The sequence below is a fragment of the Populus nigra genome, chromosome 3, assembly GCF_951802175.1.
Source record: "Populus nigra chromosome 3, ddPopNigr1.1, whole genome shotgun sequence".
Lineage (NCBI taxonomy): Eukaryota > Viridiplantae > Streptophyta > Magnoliopsida > Malpighiales > Salicaceae > Populus > Populus nigra.
The window spans coordinates 19,888,241-19,906,095 of NC_084854.1; the positions used below are offsets into that span (position 1 = coordinate 19,888,241).

Consider the following 17,855-nt stretch of genomic DNA (forward strand, 5'->3'; position numbering starts at 1 on the left):
TCATCTTTCCCAAGATGATAGTCATGGTTGTGCTTTTCTAAAAATACAAAAAAAATTTCATGACGAACTTTGGTTGGTTTAAAGAACAATCATCATGTTTCTTTTCCAATAAAAATATTAGCGTGAAAACAAGTAAAATTTATTAGATTGTATAAAAAAATAATAATAATTTATGAGATTGTACATAGATATAAAAAAATATTTGCACAATAAAAAAAAAGTATGAGAAAATATATATATGTGTGTGCGCACAAAAAATCCGGATTTTTCATGGACTCCGGCCGAGTGTGCCCAAGCCTGGGTTGTGCCCAAGCAAGCTGGATCAGGCCTTTTGGTCTTTTTTTTATTTATCATTTTTTTTTTTGCTTGGCACATAAAAAATATTTTCGTATTGCGTGCGGCTCGGTGTTTTGTTAATTATGGGATCATCATTATCAAAAAAAAGAACGGTGAATATCATCGAGTTTTGCTCATTGATGCCAAAATGTGAAAATATTTTTGTCCCTTAAAAGATATAATAATATAGTTCAGTTTGAATGTATGTTTTAATTTCTCTGTTAATCTAAATTTAATCCAAACCAAGAATTTAAGTATAATTAAGAACAGATTTTATTACCACAATGTATCTCGTTTACACATACATGCATTTTCTGAGAAAAACAAAGGATACATACCAAAGATCAGACGCAGAAATACAACATCACAAACATTGATAAAAATTAACTGTGCAGAATCACAAAACGATGGATGACAAGACAGAGACATTTACTCAGCCGCTGATCTCAATGGACTTGACCTCAGGCTTCTTCTCCTCGGACTTGGGAATCGTAACAGTCAAAACCCCATTCTCCATTGATGCCTTCACTTCATCAACTTTAGCATTCTCAGGCAACCAGAACCTCCTAAGGAATTTGCCACGACCTCTCTCAACACGATGCCACTTACCGTTTTTATCCTCCTTCTCAACACTTCTTTCTCCACTTATCTGAAGAACCCTTCCTTCTTCAATCTCAACCTTCACTTCCTCTTTCTTCAGCCCAGGAAGATCAGCCTTGAATACATGAGCTTCTGGGGTCTCCTTCCAATCAACATGCGCGCTAGCGAAACTTGATATCTCATTAGTACTTGAACCAAATGGTGACCAGATGTCAGTGGAAAGTGGGTTGCTAAGCAATGATCGAATCAGAGACATGATGAGAGCTTGTTTTTGTTTCGAGTATTTGATAAAATTTGGTTAGCAAGTGAGAAGCCAACTCCTTTTCTTTCACCGATGATGGATATCCAAGGAAGGGGATGGTCATATAAATCAGGAGTGTTGTGGGGTCTTTGAAGTTTCTGGGCGCTTCTCTCTTGAATGATATGAATGAGGTCTGGATGTGCCATGCTTCATCTATAACCTTCCACGGCCTTCTGTTTCTTCATCCTTCGTGGCAATGTCTTTTGAATCCTCTGGATGTTCATCATGGCTTCTTTTTTTCTTCCGGATACTTCCTATGGGCTTTTAGGTTATTGGATCAGGATAAAGTGAATAATTTCAAATGTTAATAAATTGAGCGTTTAATGCTGGAAGTTCTTAAAGAACCTGACGCCCCTGATCATCCTGATCATAGGAGAATAATGGGCTTTTCGCTCTTTCGATTAACTTAATGGGCTTGTTTGTTTTAATATACAAGCTAGTGTTTTATTTCTCTTTTGAGATTAGTCTCCATCATAAATTCTTCTTCTTCTTCTTCTTCTTTTGCCTATTGAAACAAAATCACACCAGGAAAGATATCACTAAAAATTAATTTTAGAAACACAAAAGGTTAGAAAAAGAAACAAAAAAAAATCTTAATTATGAAATTGGAGCAATTTGAGCTAATTTTCATTATTATATAAATAAAAAGATTGCTCTTTACATATATACAGCGTAATTCTTTATTGTATTAATACTTTTGAGGAGTTGGGAAAGGTAAGTGGGATTGCTACCATTAGCATTTCGTTGAGTTTGAAGGCCATTTATTTATATATATTTGAAAGATTTACAATTATTATATCTTTGGGCTATCACTAATTATTTTTATTTATTATACTTGACGGGTCTGGAAGTATAGGCCTTAATGTATGGGCCTGCTATTGGATGGGCTTTCGAACCACACTCTTAGATTCACAAGTTTGGTATTGAAGGCCCATCATAATTTCTGGTTAGGGTCCCTATATGACGAGCCCAAGGAGAGATTCCTTGTGCAAGTCCAAGAAACTTTATTTGCCTTCCATAAAGACTTTTATGCTTGGGATCCACACATCACCTTCCATAAAGACTCCACCTAGCACGCGACCGTCACTTTGCAGTTTCACACTGTTTCTGTTTTTGTTTTTAAATACTTTTTAAAAGTAATTTTAATTTTAAAAAATATTAAATTAATTTTTTCTTATTTAAAATGATGATATCAAATATAAAAAAAATAAAAAATTATTTTAATATATTTTCAAATAAACAATTCACACTACAGTCCCCAACACTTGTATATTTTGTCACGGAAGGGTGGTACCACCAATAAATAAATAAGCACCGGCTAGCAAGAAGGAAAGGGTATTTTCCACCAATTTTTTTTTAGTCTCAACATTATTATATATATAGGTGGATTGATGCAGCCCTGATATAAAAAAAGAGTAAGAAATAAATAAAAAGAAAGTTGTTATTCTGATAGGGACCAGACAAATATGCACAAATGACAGCCGGTCCATGAGCACCATGTATAATCAACCGGAATTTCATTCCAGATTCTTTATATCTCACTCGCTATCATTTAATTCAAGAATACTATTCCATTTCCACACTTCCATAAAGATGATTCTCTCCAGAAAAAAAAAACCATCCACTCGCCTGCCATGGAAGACAAATATTAACCACAATATTTCCCTCGTTTTGCAATATAAATACAGGTTGCATGTAGCTTCGCTGACCCAGCATCGAGCAGTACTGAATTGCGAATTCTATACAAATTTGTGCTTGCAGAAATGTCCATCTATGGCGAAGTGCATAACCCTTTCAATAACTCTGATGTTTGGGATCCCTACCATCATGGCAGTCACTTTGGAGCCCCTTTCGCTGCACCACGCCCAGCTTTCTCCTACGAAGCAACAGTGCCCCTTGTTAGTACCAAGATACACTGGAAGGAGACTCCAGAGGCACATATGTTCAGAGTTGATCTTCCTGGGCTTACAAAAGATGAAGTGAAGGTGGAGTTAGAGCAAGGCAATGTCATTTGCGTAACTGGTGAAAAGATTATCGAGAGAGAAGAGAAGGCAGACCATTGGTACCATTTGGAATGTAGTGGTGGCAAGTTTGTTCGAAGCTTTAGGTTGCCTGAGAACTCGAAGGCTAAGAACATGAAGGCTTGTATGGAAAATGGGGTGCTTATCATCACAGTTCCCAAGAAGGACATGAATAAGACCTCCAGACTCATCCACGTTGGATGAAGATGAAACTCCTGTCGCATTACTCTACATGAATGATCCAGTCAAGTAGCGAATAAATGTATGTGTTATCACTTTTTTGTTTTCTGGGGGAAAAACAAAGAGACATTACTATATAAAAAGCATGTTATTGTAAGAGTTCACGGTTTATAAGCAAATAATTTAATAAGGAATTAAGTGGCTTTCTCTCTAGCTTAGTTCCAATGTTTAGCTTCATATAGACACAAATTTAAAGCAAACAATTTCTGCTCAAAGTCCCAACAACTGTTGCTTACAATTCAGCAATGATGTAAAATAACATGAAGTTCTATAACAATTTGCCAGAAGAGTATCGATATGACTTCTTCTTTTTTTTGTTAATTAACGCAGAGATTTCATTACATTAACAGACCAAAGTTCTATTGTTGGCTTCCTTGTTATTGACTCTACAATTCTTTGGATAACGAACAATCCACTTAATGTTTTGAAGTTTTGGAACTTTCAGGATACTAAATGTAAATGAAAATATTTCTAAGTTTAACACAAGACAAAACGATTAATGTTTGTATTGAATGTTAACTTCATCATCTATGAAATTCAGCATCCAACCAAGTTTTCTATTTCTTTTTGTCACAAAGAAGATATTCTAAATTTAAAGTAAAACAAAACACAGTTAGTATTAAATTAGTTCAACAATCAAGACCATATATCCTAAGTACAGAATTATTAATTTTTAACAAAGAAGAGATTTGAAACACAAGATAGAAGGGTTTCGATGAATAAAAGAAAATACTTTTGTTTTGTTAAAAAAGAAATACTAAGATTATTTCTATATATCTTGTGTTTCAAATCTTATAAATTAACGACTCTTTAAAAATACTAGATTGTTATGCATGCAATTAATTAAAGAGTAATTAAAAGAGCATATAAAGTTTAATATATAATTAGATACAGTTAAAAGGAAATTAAAATAAATCACGAGAACATTATATTTTCTTATAACAACTCCTTAATAATAAATTTTGGTTTTCTATAAAAATATCCCAACATTAATACATACCTCTCTCTCATTTATTTGTGGCATCGATCCGGAAACGAATATCTGAGATGAAAGTTAGGAACCTGCAGGCACATGGTTTTTCTTGAACTAAAACCAAACAGCTGTGGCACTTGGCAGACGTCTTGCCGGACAAGCCGATTCTTTACGTGGCATCATTCTTCTTGCCTGACCTACCAATTCCAGTTCCATCCTGATTTTCCTGCTCACTTTCGACCATGGATTGCTTCCAAGCGAGTAATTGCATATTTGTGGGAACTGAAATATAGATTAATTATATTTCATTCCATTTTTTAAACAAGCCATATCACCAAAAGTGAAAGCATAAAATCCCTGCTGTATAACTATAAGCCCTTTCGAAAGATAGAAACTTGTAAAGGTGGCGCCCATTTTAATGTACAAGTAGAAAGCAAGGTATTTCATGAAGAACCGTAATTAATTTCTGCATCATCTACCTGAAACGTTATCTTACTGTCCTCCTATAAACCAATATAAAAACCCAAGCACAGAGATAGAATCTCATTCCACTCTTCTCTCTCTCTCACTCTCACTCTCACACACACAGTCTTGAATAGTTTAGCCAACCCAAAGTATACCAACATCGCAGCCACCAGAGATATGGGAGATCATGAGGTGATGATGCCACACCACGGTACCACCGTATCTTCTTCTCTGACAGAAGCGTGGGACACCACAGGCTTCACGCATCCCCACCGCAAAATGATGATGCACATGACCTTCTTTTGGGGCCATAAAACAGAAGTTCTTTTCAAAGGTTGGCCTGGTTCAAGCACTGGGATGTATGCTGTGGCCTTGACCTTTGTCTTTGCTCTTGCAGTCCTTGTGGAGGTGTTCAGTCTTTTCAGTGTCATCAAGCCAGGAACTAACAAGGCTGCTGCAGGCTTCTTTCAAACTGGAATGTATGCAGTGCGTTCTGGGCTGTCTTACATGGTAATGCTCGCTGTGATGTCGTTTAATGGAGGTGTCTTTCTTGCGGCAGTGGGCGGCCATGCAGTTGGCTTCGCTCTTTTTGGGAGTCGGGCTAAGAAGTCTGGTGGCTCTTGATATGGGTCTGAAAAAGGTCCGGATCTTCCTCCTTCGAAATGTTGAATTGACCTGAGTGATATTGTGTGATTGGTGAGCATAACGTTTTAGAGCTGACCGACGTTAATGGTGCTGATTTGTGTGAATAACACGGAAATAATGTAAGATAGAGAGCCCGAGTCTCTACTTCATCGATCGTGCGTGATTCAAGATTAATTTTAATGATTTGTGCATGGCTTTGTAATTATACTTTGTAGAGCATGTTTGATTATAAGTTTAACATTCTCAATTTTATATATTTAGTTTAAGAGTCTAATGGCATGGTTTCACTTTTAGGCCAGAAAAAAATGCATATATTTCTTGGAAGATTTAGGTGTAAAGCATATTGTGGACGTGGCTAAACTAGCCGAGAAACTTAAAGGTAAAGGCGTGAAGAGTAATGACCTTCAATCTTGAAATTATCTTAAAAGCTGTCACACAGTCACTTTAATTTAATAGTTTGGGTAACATATTTTTTAAAATAAAAACTTTTTCAATTTAAATTTTATATTATTATTTTATATTTAATTTTTATCAAATAAATATATATAATAAAATTTAAATTTGTGACTATTAGGTTATTAAGTATTCTATAAAAAATAAATTCAACTCAATAACTTAACTTAAACGGTTAAATAAAATTTTAAAATATAATTTATATTAATTATTAATAAAAACATCCAAAACATCAAAGGAACCTTACCCCAAGAAAAAAAGAAATCAACTAGAACATAACAATCAACTTAGCGGGACCTGCACGTTGCTGGCGGTGAAGTTCGAATGAAATAAAATAAAATTTGGCTACTATTATTCGGACTCTTTTGTGTGTTCTCAAGGGTATCATTAAATTAATAAATTACTAGGCATTACACAGTGAAAGTGATACCTTAATTTTGTTATTATCACATCTAATTTATAAAAACCAATATATATATATATATATATATATATATATATTCCCAAAATTGCATCCATTAAAACAATGAGAATCGGTTATTTCAAAGTCTAGGATTGATCGTTCGTGCTTAAAAACCCACGGAGAGAACATGTTCAATTCTGCCATCAATTTTTTTGATTCATTTTACTGGTGTTTTTTATTTTCTAATATTTTTATTTGAAGATTTAAATCCACTAAAACAAATGATTATCTTAATTTACATACTAGATTATCTGATAAGAACTAATTAACACAAAGTGTGTTATTTAAAAAGCTGAAAATATATAATAAATATTGTGGTCCTAAACTAGGATATTAATTTAAATATTATTTTTGTGAAAGATGATATTATTTAAATGTATATTTTAGAAGTGTGATAAGTCTAAAATGTATTATTTTATCAAATCTTTTTTAAACATATTATTGTATCAAAATATTAATTTTAAGTTTATTATGCTAAGTTTTATTTTTATTTTTAAAAAAGGTGTAAGCTGGTCATGCGCGCGTTTTGACCTATAAGCTGCTCTTTCTCCTTGTCCTGATCACCTGTTAACACTTAACACTTCTTGTTTTTTTGTTATCAGCAAGCGAAAAAACAAGGCCTTCTTGTTTTTGTACTTGTTTTGACCTCTCTAGTTTAAATTAGATGCACCCAAGAAAATACGATCATCATAAAATCGACCCTTGCTAATCTTGATACTTGATCTCTCTCTCTCAAAAAAATAAAAATGTCTCAGGGTCATGATCACGATAGCATGGATCCTGGATCCATGTCTGATAGTGGCATGCATATGAGCCCATCAGACATGATGATGCATATGAGTTTCTACTGGGGAAAAGATGCTATAATCCTGTTCTCTGGATGGCCAAACGGCAGCCTCGGTATGTACGTATTGGCTTTCTTCTGTGTGTTCTTGTTGGCTGCTGCTATCGAGATCTTTTCGGTCTCCCCAACAGCTAAAATAGGCACTCACAATCCCATAGTGGGTGCGCTTATTCAAACCTGTGTTTATGCTGTTCGTATGGGTTTTGCTTACATGGTCATGCTTGCTGTCATGTCTTTCAATCTTGGAATATTCATTGCAGCCGTGGCTGGTCACACCGTTGGGTTCTTCCTAGTGAAGGTTCGTGCTCTTGCTATTGCCTACAAAAACGAAACCGCTCCCAAAGTTTGATGATGATTCAGTATGCATTTCACTGACCATGTATTTTCTCTTCTGTTTCCTCTGTCTGGCATGTTTGATCAAGCATCTTTATGCGTGTGCTTTGTTTTCTTCGCCCTCTTTTGTGGTTCAAGCTGCAGGAATTAATATAAAGTGTGCCGTTAAACTTCTGTTTATATAACCCTATGAATTATGATGAATGATCGTATCCTGAACACGAGTCGATTGCTCCAATATGAGTGAATGTGTTGATATTGCTTACATCCTTCCTGAGCATGGTTTTGTAAGTTTTTGATCTTTCAATATAAAGCTATTTTTTCTCCGAAAAGGACTTTACCGTAAATAATTTTATGGGAGTTTGTTTTTGGATTTTGCTGTTGGCCTGCCTAGTTCAGGAATCTTATTTTAACCATCGGATTCGAATCTGTCAACGTTGGGATCGATTGCAGAAGTACCTCTAGAATCCACAATCCATATGTTGGATCATTTTTGCCGAGCATTAATCTGAAATTCAGACACGGGAGTTTTTTCTAAACTTATCTTAGCTTTTCTAACTTAATATGTTTAAGTTAGGAAGTCCATCAATTATATTACGAAGTGGTATTAACAACGAATTCCCAGCAGCTCACGGTAATCGTTCCAAACAACTTGCGGTTTTTAATTTGGTGGAGCTGCTTTATTATACAAGTTGAGTGAAGGATCAATACGAGACAAAAATCGGAATAAAAAAGTTTCGGGTGGCTTAACACTTGCAAATGCCAGAGAAGTTTATTTTATTTCCTCGTTGCCCCCACAAGGGAGTTTTCAAGACCTTAGGATGAAGGGTGGATTTCTAGACCTTCTAGCTAAAAAAAATCGGAAGCTTGAAGATTGGCAAGCCTGCCTAGCCTTGCACGGACTCAGGTCCAAGCACTCTGTTTCCATTCTCTTCAAGTTCTATATAAATGACAGCCACCACGAGCACGAGGCACCAGATTGCTCTGACTGGCAGGTTGAAAATAAATGTACCGTCACATGATTGAGATCAAATGTAGTAATTCAACAACGTCCATTTTAAGCTTCAATGAAAATAGTATAATGAACCTCCTGTGATATGTTTTGTTTTTCCATGGATATATATCGTCATAAACGGAGCCCAAAAATTTATTTTCTTTGTGAGGCTACACTGAAAATGGTATACTGAACCTTCTTTAATATGTTTTTTTCCTTTCGAAGTCTGAATTTGCCAGCCAGACGATAGAAATAATGCTGCTTACGCCCAACCCTAAAGCCTTGTCATAATATCGTGCATCTTTGAAGCCCAGGAGCTGAAAAAAATCTTATACCAGTTGCCCACAGGAGAGAGAACCATTCTTCTCTTGGTGGTTTTCATTTGTACTCTGCTCTTCCCCTCTGTTATCCGTTCCAGCATCAGCGATTTCCCCAGGCATCTTGTCAAATAGTCCTTTAAATTGTCTCCTTGCCTTTTTCTCCACATCCTGCTCGTCAAAGCATGATATAAAATGTCTATCTCCGTCACAAATTGCAAAAGAATATGGTTGCAGGTTACCCACCTGCTGCTTCTGCTTCAGCTTCAGCTTTTTAAAAGCTGCTGTTGCATCATGTTCAAATGACTTGTCGGCTTTCATCATCTAACATCCAGAAGCATGTTCAGATATGGATGTCAAAGAATTTGAAGCTCTTCACTGAAATCAACTACAGGCGTTACCATTTCAAAATCACCCCTTGCTTCCTCAAAATCTCCAACTTCCAGGGAGGCCATTCCACGGCGATAGAGGGCCTTGACATGTGCAGCATTTGCTTCCAAAACCTGCAGAATTTATCAGTAATGAATATCAACATCCAGATTCTGAAGGATGGCAAAGGCCTTCAGGATAAATTAACTTGTAAAAAAGCACAGATATTGAAAAGCAAGGTATATTTTTTTGGTTCCCACTTCCCTGATAGGGGAACTTTTCTGCTCAATTGCCTCATTGGCATCTGTAATTTTTCAGGGTGCTTGTCCTGGGAACCTATTAAGGATAATCTTTGACAAGAACATCACATATCATCCTATGGTTTGCTCTCTATTGCTAGCTGACAGCCATTTCAATGCTCGACCTCTTAACAAGTCAGAATCAATTAAGTGGGCCTAGCATATGACTAGCTGCTTTCTGCACAAAGTGTTCTGCCATTGGGAGCTTGGACCTTGTCATGTTATACAAGAGCTCAATCTCTTGTGTATTGCCGGTTGTTCATCTCATGAAATTCCTCGTCACATATACTTACAAAGCCCTGAATCCCTGGTAACCGACTTTGAGTGATAATATACAATTGCATCCCTAGATAATTTGTCTTCTCACCTATATCCAATAAAATACAGTAGGAACATCAATGACATTTTATTCTAGTATCGTGCGGCTAACACCTAGTAGTGACTCTTGCTAGACATGATTCCAATGTAAGAAAACAGAAACAATTTGAATTATAACTGATGGTGTTTTTGTTTTTATTTGAATTCTTATTTTTTAAGAACAAGAGATAAGGTGATAACTCAACATTCCTGAACTCAGTCAAGTACTAAGCTCATATGCATACAGAGATATTTTTCATCTGATAAAATCAGGGATATTTTTTCCTTCTAAATAAGTTAGAGATATTTTCTCTTTGACACATTGGAATTTGGGATGTGATCGAGAAAAAAAGAACATTTTAGTCCTCACTAAGATAAAAAGGCGAGGAGAATAGATTATAAAGACTCATTGGATCCTTAAAAGAGAGGATTCCAAATATCTATTCTCCATAAAATATTTATTTTCAGAGTCTCTCTCTTAAATATTATTATATTTTCTCTAAAAAAATATTTATTTAAGCATCGAAGAGTTAATAAACCCACAAAATAAGACTTTTTACATATACTAAGCATCAGCCACCAGCCATTTTAGTAAGAGAGAATAAATTAGATTGTTAAAACTAAAAGATTGATTGATTATCCAACAAACACATAAGTCTTGTTCTCAAGCTACTTGAATTTTTTAGAACCTCATCAAAAACATACTTTATTTCATGTCTTAATGAACTTTCTGAATCCTTCTAATTTAAGGTAGCATGCAATAACATTTAGATTTAACAAATTCTTCAAACATCTAAGAAAAAATAGAAAAATCAAGTGGGAGATGGGAAGGATATATTCAATAAGGATATACAGGGGGCAAAAAACTAATCAACATATATGGAAATCTGATCAAAAAGCCATCAATAAAATAGTTCTTTCATAACTGGTTTATCAATATCTCTAATCACCATCAAAGGCAAATAATCAAAACACTTTGAAAATGGGATGTATCACAAGCCTTTCTACAATTGTTGGCACATTTGTTCCATTAAATCATCAACTCTTCAATAAGATGGAAAGGTTATGCAACAATTTGATCGCTCTGTGTCAGCATGATCTTTCTACTTGCCCATGGGCACAATGAGACAACAAAGTTTAAGTTAGGTATTTGCTAACTTGAATTCAGTTAGAGCCTCTAGATTTAAGAAAGTTTTCAACAAGTACTAGTGAAATATTAGTTCAAATTGTAAAACATGTGATGTCTGTTTTTCAACCACCTAGAAAACATCTTTTAGAGAAACTCTATTATCTTTTTCTTGGAAGCCAAGATGATGATCTCTACATAAATGACATCCAGATGATTATGCCTCAAAAGGTAATAAAAATATATCATGGTCAATGACTAGAAATGTAAGTTGCTTACATATGAATTAAATTATTCATAGTAAAAATGTTTTCTTTTCTTTAAGTGATATCCAAGGCAATGGCCTTATAACCTTTTAATGATAGGATGGACTCGATTTTTTTAGTGTGATTGCACAATTTATCGTAAAATGGATTAGTTTGGTCTTTCTAATGCGATTACACGATTTAACTTAGAATGGATGGATATAAAGTCTCCCTAGTGCGACTGTACAACTCTCCAATGATGGGATTGAAAACAACATCTCTTCAAGGTAATAACTTTACAACCTTCCAAGGATGGGATGGACTCAGTCTCCATAATATGATTACACAATTTACCTTAGAATGAATCAATTTGGTCTCCTTAATACAATTGCATAATTTACTTTGGAAGGTATGGATCTAAAATTTTCCTAATGCAATTGCATAACTCTCCGAATATGGGATTCACATGACATCTCTCCAGAGTAATAACCTCACACCCTTCTTAAGATGAGACGAACTCAGTCTTTCTAGTACAATTACATAATTTATCTTAGAATTAATCAACTTAGTCTCACTAGTGTGATTGTACAGTTTACCTTAAAAAGAATTAGCTTGGTCTTCTTAGGGCGATGACACATTTCTCCAAGGATCAGGTAGACTACCTCAACAATAATGCTTTGCCTAAAGATAACAACATCAATCGTAACCTCTTGCCTTATAGTTTTTTAATAATTTACTATCCAGATTGATAGAAATCAACCTAAAACTGAGATTTTTTCTCTTGATTCCAAGCATAGGGTAGATTTCTTCTAAATCTTGATTAAGGTTAAACAAAGTTAAAATTTAAACTTAATAAATGCTTTTTTAAGTGCGGTCATAAAACCGATACAAATATTTAATAATTTCCTTAGGGTTTTGGAATCGTGCATAGAATTTTTAATATGAGTGTTGGACTATACTAATTGTTATTTTAGAATTCCATCAACTTTTTCCCATTATGGACGGGGGGACCATATAATATTTCAAAGTTTTTCTTAAGGGTATTGAACCCGTAGTAAATGTATGCTGCTGGCATTAGATCCATACAGACAAGTAAACAAAGAAATAAAAAGAAACAAGATTAAGAAAAATAAGATAAACTTGATCGAGTTAAAGAGCTCCATCCCTCGAGAGTCATGGAAAGAAGAAAACCGAAAAGATTCTGGAAGAAAAGAATGAGGAGGGGCGCATGCACATGAACATGATGGTCAAAACATGCACACACGATCAGAGCACACTCACCAGTCACCACCACAACATGCACGACCATCACAAAGGACACATCTACCGACGAAGCCACGTAAAAAGGCAAAAAGAAAAGAAACACTCCTCTCCTACATTCTCCCCAAGCGCTATTAAGGCGCGTTAACCCCCTCACCACCCAACATAACACAAGAAGCAAGGAGTGCGCACCACGTTAATCCAAAGTGCATGGCCAGCGACGTGGCCTCTGCCTGGTAGTACCACAAACCCACCACCTTTGCCGGCATGATAGCGTGCTGGCTGGCCATCCACATACACCACTCTGGAGTCTGAAAGCAACCTGCCATGCCTTGCCTTGCCTTGCCTTGCCTTCGCTTCCCTTCTGTTTATAGTCGGATGCAGATCACAAAAAAAATCAGGCCTTCAAAATGACAAGAGATACGAAAAGATCTTCACAGAGAGGACATTTTATTGTTTGACACGTGTAAATGGCAACCACACGCGTTGCCCTCCAAAATGATAATGGTGTACTCCTTACCCCCGTTCGTTTGCGGTAAAACATTTTATTGTTTCAATTCAATTAAAAACATTTATATGTATTAAGAATTGAATTTTAAATATAATTTTATATCTAAAATAATATAAAAATAAATTAAATATCAACTATTTTGATTTATAATTAAAAAATAGTGTAAAAACTATTTTTAAAAAAATATCTCATCTTGTTTAAAAATCTTTTAAAAAAAATAAGATAAATTAACTAGAATAATATAAAAAAATAAAATAAATTAATTTTTATCTTTTTGAATTTCAACTCATTTATAAATTAAATGCAAATAAATTATTATAATTAAATTCAATTACAATACAAAATTGGTAACATCAAAAAAAAGTTGGATCAAGAAAAGTACATGTCCAAATAAAAAACTAGTTTTATAAAAAATTCTTTTTCTTTTTCTGTTCTTTAAAAACACTTTACAAAACTTTAAAAAAAAAAGTGAAATGACTAAACATTTTTTTATTTTTTTTATTATTTTTTCATTTAAATTTATTTATAAATTTATTTTTTTAATTTTATCTTTCAATCACACCTTTTTCTATATGTAAAATTTAATCTTTATTATTTATTTTATTTTAAATAACCAGTGAAATTAGAATTTTTTCTTCTTCTTAATTTAATTCTTACAAAACTTTTTGTTTATTTAAAACAACTCTTTTAAGAAGAGACCCGGTTTGATTATTAATATATGATTGAAGAACGAGCTGGTTTCCTCATTGAAGTAACTGCGCATTAGATGGCAGCGCATTGCTCTAGAAAACAAAGCTTGCAAATTCCTCTTGTCAAGAACAACAAGAGCAATGCTGGCTCCAATTACTATACTCAATAACAAGATGTGTTTATACCATCTGGAAGAAAGCCATTGAGAGATCAATGTGAGAATATATATTCCCTTTATTACTTGATGGCTTCGGAGTGGGTGGCCAGGCTGAAATTAATTATGAACTTCTACAGGGACAACATAGAACATTTGATCATTACAGGTTGCAAGTTTCCCTGGAAAAACACGGTTCTACACTCAGTAGAGTCAGTGATCATCCCTTAACACTAGCAAAAACATGGAATTTATTGATTTCTTTTCCAAAACACAACAAAATATAGTATATCCCCAGTCCACCACTTTCCCTTGAGCCACACAAAACGAACAAAAAGGCTGGCTGCTGCAGACTTCCCTGAAAACAGAAATTTATTTCTCCTAATTCTATCCCAAAAGAACATTTCTTCATACTTTCTTTCATCAATTTCTTTTTTTCCCTTCTCCTTTCGCTATTTTGTTTGTGCAACCTTTTCCTACAGTGACCTTACTAAAATTATCGTCATCCATTTTCTTTTCTTTTTTCTTCTAACCTTCCAAATCTCCTTTAGCTTTCTTAAAACTCCTCAAAAAAAAAAAAAACTACTAGTAAAAACAAAACCCAGAATAATTCGGGGGGTCAATAAGTCCATTCCTGAGGCAATCTGACTTCATTGTTCATTACTGGTTGTGGCCTGCTGTTGCGCGGCTGCTTCTGATGAGAAAGAATGTTATCATTGCGAACCCTTACAGCAGCATCTACACATCAAATAACAACCATACCAAAATAATTTGTCAAATCATCTGGTTAATCTTGCACTGAAAACGAAAAACTTGCATCCAAATGAGAAGGAAAAATATGTATGTATATTTACCACTGTAGGTTGCGAAACTTCCATTATACCGAGGCCCGAACTGGGCCTGAGCACCCATTCCTTCCAAATTCAAGTTGAGGGCCTGCACCACTTTCGCTGGGAGCAGAACTGTGGAACACCCTGTTATTATAATATGAATCACAAAAAAGATCGGTACAAGCCAAAACCGATTCCAAAACACAAATAACTCCAAACAGTAATTAAATAAACGAAATGAGCACTAATCAAATTCATTCTAATGACCAGATCTAGCAAAGGAAAATATGAATAAGTGACAGTGAATTCACACCCAGCCCAAAAAAACTTAAGTAAACATAAAACAAACTATGACAGACCTGGCTTCTTTCGAGATTCAGTTCGGGCACCGATTTGACGAGGCAAGAAAACCCCAGTACCGGCACATTCTTTTTTTCCTCCGGGATTACCAAGGAAAACAGCCCGCATCCCTGAACCGCCCTGACTGTTGCTATGTTGTTGGAGCTGTTGCTGTTGCTGTTGCTGTGCGCTGTTTCGTAGAGGCGGCCAAGCAGAAACTGACAAACCCAATGGTCCTCTACTCACACTAGTAACATTCCTCCCTCTGTTTTGGACCACTGACTGAGCTTGTTGCGGCTGTTGAGGAAACAATACTCCTGTCCCCTTGGTTTTCCCTCCCCAAACACTCTGTTGCTGTTGCTGTTGCTGCTGCATCATTTGCTGTTGTACTTTCAGCTGCTGAAACTTGAATAAGAAACAAACAAAACACAACCCCCAAATAGTAATCAGCGAAAGAGGGTCTTCTTTCTCTTGATGTAAAAAGAAATTACAATAAGGTAATGTTTGGCTAATTACTTGAGAAGCCTGCAACTTCTGGTAAGATAGGGACTGCTGCTGTTGGTAGAGACTAACATCAGAGTTGGGATTTTTCAACGGAATCGAGACTGGAGAGGGTTTTCTTGGTGGACCTAATAGTCCTCTACTTTGATTGTTAAAGCCACACCCTTCTTCGTTGTTCACTCTCATCCTCTCTACTTCTCCTGCAGCCGCATACAGAAGATCCCAGGTTGCTGGTGGTGAAGATCCACTTGGGCTTCCACGGCTAGACCCTTGTCCACAACCGCACCCGCTCCCAACTGCACACAGCGTTGATTGAGGCGATCCAGACACAACCCATCCCTGCAAACAGACAACCACCAAGACCCAAAAGTTAGTCCCAAAGAGCACAATCGCTGAAACCAGAGTAGGCTTGTACTACTTCAAAAAAAGAAAAGGAGAGGGCAATACCTTTGATTTTTCGGTGCCAAAAGTGAGGTCGTTCCTCTTGAAACCATCTTCAAGAGTAGAGTGCGCCATTTGGCGAGTTAACCCAGCAAGGTAATCTTCCTCATCACTCTCTGTCTCAGTAGAGCCTACCACAGACTCAACAGGAGAACTGAGATCCGAAGAGAAACCAAAGGAACCAAACCCACAAGGAAACTCTGATGGGAACAAAGATTTCCCAGAGTCAGTTTTAGAGTAGCCAAACACATCCCTAGCACTCCAGTTCAAGCTATTTTCACTGTTCTGTTCCATGAGTACTGTATCGTCGTCTATAAGAAACTGCGGAGGCAGCCAAAACTCTCCGTCATCTAAGCTCTCAGTCATAGTTAAGCAGAAAAGCCAACACCTTGAGAGAGAAAAAAATCAGCGAAGGTGGGGAGGCTTTTGATGGGTTTTTTTTTTCTTTTGCTGCTAGCTTAAGCTTTAATGATAATAATCCTAGTTGGGGTTCGCTGGATTTGCAGAGAATAGGGACCCAGTGAAAGCCAAAGGGAGAAGAATAGAAGGGGCTAAAGAGGAGAAACCTGTGCTTGTGCTTAATCAAAGGCAAACCCCTTCCCTCTCTGGGCCCTTATCGCAACACAAAAATCTCTATCTTTTATTGTGAGTGTAACTTACTAGAGAAGGGGGGTGTTGGGAGCATACTTAATTAATAGAGAGGGGAGAACAAATTGAATTAAAAGAGAGCAAGAGAGGAGGAGAGAGATTGGAGCAGTCCGTCTCCTGTAGAGCCGAAAAGCAATAAAGAGAAGGGTAAGGCAAGGCAAGGGGGTGTTATTAAATCCCAGTTCCCCAGGAACAAAGTGGGAATCACGCGCGGTCTCTACAGTGCTCTAGTATTACTACTCTCTAGCTAGGCCTAGGGTCAAAGAGGTGGGGGCCATGACGAAGTTGCCGCCAGGTAAGGTATAGAGGGGAGAAGCAGTGAGTGGGGTCCATGTAGGAGTTGAGAGGCCTTCGAGAGGCCGTTTGTAATTGCGGTGTTAAAAAAAAGTTTGGGATTTTTTTATTGTTTTTTTTAAATGATAATATTATAAATAAATTTTAAAAAATTAAAATCTAATAATTGTTTTGATATATTTTAAATAGACCTGAAACGCGTCACTTAACAGTAGAGGGTTTTTCTTTTTTTATATATGTGTTTAGTAAATTTTTAAGTATAAGAAAGTACAGTAATAATTGTTTTTTAAAATATTTTTTATTTAAAAATGTATTAAAATAATATTTTTTATTTTAAAAAAATTATTTTTATATTAATATATTAAAATTATTCAAAAAAATATAAAAATAATTTAAAATTTTATAAAACACATAATTTTTCAACCACTTTTCGAAACATTATCTTCATTTTTGTCCCTGTAGATTCACGAATGCTTCATTTCTACAAATATTGTTTAAACTTTCTCAAAGGACTGTCAATTGTTAAATAGCCAGCTCCTTTTCATTTCGTTTATGATTTTTTTTAATAAGATTTATATACTTTTGCGAGATAGGTGACAGAAAAGTGTTCAAAATCAGTTAATATATCTAGAATTTTGAATTTGGTTTTTAGCTATTAGGAGTAGAAAGCAAAATTCCAACAGCTCAGACCCGTTTGTGTGAAAGTCGTTTTCTAAAAATTATTTTTTAAATTTATTTGTGTTTATTTGCTATTAATAAAATTAATTAATAAAAAAAAAATTTCAATAAAAAAAATTTTTAGTTTG

General features: G+C 35.4%; 6 protein-coding genes across 7 annotated transcripts; 3 read left to right on the plus strand and 3 right to left on the minus strand.

Moving 5' to 3' along the window:
• Positions 1-585: 585 nt before the first annotated feature.
• On the minus strand, positions 586-1,374 carry LOC133687763 (class I heat shock protein-like). The gene has a single exon (XM_062107071.1). The coding sequence runs from the start codon at positions 1,190-1,192 to the stop codon at positions 770-772; it is 423 nt and encodes a 140-aa protein (XP_061963055.1). The 5' UTR covers positions 1,193-1,374; the 3' UTR covers positions 586-769.
• A 1,513-nt stretch (positions 1,375-2,887) lies between these two features.
• LOC133689003 (18.1 kDa class I heat shock protein-like) lies at positions 2,888-3,651 on the plus strand. The gene has a single exon (XM_062108698.1). It carries the CDS (start codon positions 3,001-3,003, stop codon positions 3,460-3,462), a length of 462 nt encoding a protein of 153 aa, XP_061964682.1. The 5' UTR covers positions 2,888-3,000; the 3' UTR covers positions 3,463-3,651.
• A 1,260-nt stretch (positions 3,652-4,911) lies between these two features.
• On the plus strand, positions 4,912-5,855 carry LOC133690294 (copper transporter 1-like). The gene has a single exon (XM_062110534.1). The coding sequence runs from the start codon at positions 5,114-5,116 to the stop codon at positions 5,558-5,560; it is 447 nt and encodes a 148-aa protein (XP_061966518.1). The 5' UTR covers positions 4,912-5,113; the 3' UTR covers positions 5,561-5,855.
• Positions 5,856-7,078: 1,223 nt separating this feature from the next.
• LOC133687858 (copper transporter 2-like) lies at positions 7,079-7,859 on the plus strand. The gene has a single exon (XM_062107193.1). The coding sequence runs from the start codon at positions 7,244-7,246 to the stop codon at positions 7,688-7,690; it is 447 nt and encodes a 148-aa protein (XP_061963177.1). The 5' UTR covers positions 7,079-7,243; the 3' UTR covers positions 7,691-7,859.
• Positions 7,860-8,349: 490 nt separating this feature from the next.
• LOC133688152 (peptidyl-prolyl cis-trans isomerase PASTICCINO1-like) lies at positions 8,350-10,071 on the minus strand. The gene is made up of 3 exons (XM_062107551.1): positions 9,387-10,071; positions 9,232-9,309; positions 8,350-9,156 (listed from the first exon to the last, which is right to left on the minus strand). Exons 1-3 carry the CDS (start codon positions 9,438-9,440, stop codon positions 8,998-9,000), a joined length of 291 nt encoding a protein of 96 aa, XP_061963535.1. The 5' UTR covers positions 9,441-10,071; the 3' UTR covers positions 8,350-8,997.
• A 4,159-nt stretch (positions 10,072-14,230) lies between these two features.
• Positions 14,231-16,891, minus strand: LOC133689618 (uncharacterized). 2 transcript variants are annotated; one of them, XM_062109549.1, is made up of 5 exons: positions 16,114-16,891; positions 15,682-16,005; positions 15,186-15,570; positions 14,851-14,958; positions 14,231-14,734 (listed from the first exon to the last, which is right to left on the minus strand). In XM_062109549.1, the coding sequence occupies exons 1-5, from the start codon at positions 16,471-16,473 to the stop codon at positions 14,616-14,618; spliced, it is 1,296 nt and encodes a 431-aa protein (XP_061965533.1). In that variant the 5' UTR covers positions 16,474-16,891; the 3' UTR covers positions 14,231-14,615. The 2 variants fall into 2 exon arrangements, with proteins under 2 accessions (XP_061965533.1, XP_061965532.1); XM_062109548.1 differs by having other exon boundaries at positions 14,851-14,970; positions 16,114-16,890.
• Positions 16,892-17,855: the final 964 nt, after the last annotated feature.

Bases quoted from the DNA above. Each gene is read 5' to 3' on its own strand.
- LOC133687858 (XM_062107193.1), top strand. From the start codon at position 7,244: ATGTCTCAGGGTCATGATCACGATAGCATGGATCCTGGATCCATGTCT.
- LOC133687763 (XM_062107071.1), bottom strand. From the start codon at position 1,192: ATGTCTCTGATTCGATCATTGCTTAGCAACCCACTTTCCACTGACATC.
- LOC133689618 (XM_062109548.1), bottom strand. From the start codon at position 16,473: ATGACTGAGAGCTTAGATGACGGAGAGTTTTGGCTGCCTCCGCAGTTT. The intron at 14,971-15,185 runs GTCTGTCATAGT...TTATAATAACAG, and splicing joins TGAATCTCGAAAGAAGCCAG to GGTGTTCCACAGTTCTGCTC. The intron at 14,735-14,850 runs GTAAATATACAT...TTTGATGTGTAG, and splicing joins AAGTTTCGCAACCTACAGTG to ATGCTGCTGTAAGGGTTCGC.
- LOC133690294 (XM_062110534.1), top strand. From the start codon at position 5,114: ATGGGAGATCATGAGGTGATGATGCCACACCACGGTACCACCGTATCT.
- LOC133688152 (XM_062107551.1), bottom strand. From the start codon at position 9,440: ATGGCCTCCCTGGAAGTTGGAGATTTTGAGGAAGCAAGGGGTGATTTT. The intron at 9,310-9,386 runs GTAACGCCTGTA...TCTGGATGTTAG, and splicing joins CAAGGGGTGATTTTGAAATG to ATGATGAAAGCCGACAAGTC. The intron at 9,157-9,231 runs GTGGGTAACCTG...TTTGACGAGCAG, and splicing joins AGCTGAAGCAGAAGCAGCAG to GATGTGGAGAAAAAGGCAAG.
- LOC133689003 (XM_062108698.1), top strand. From the start codon at position 3,001: ATGTCCATCTATGGCGAAGTGCATAACCCTTTCAATAACTCTGATGTT.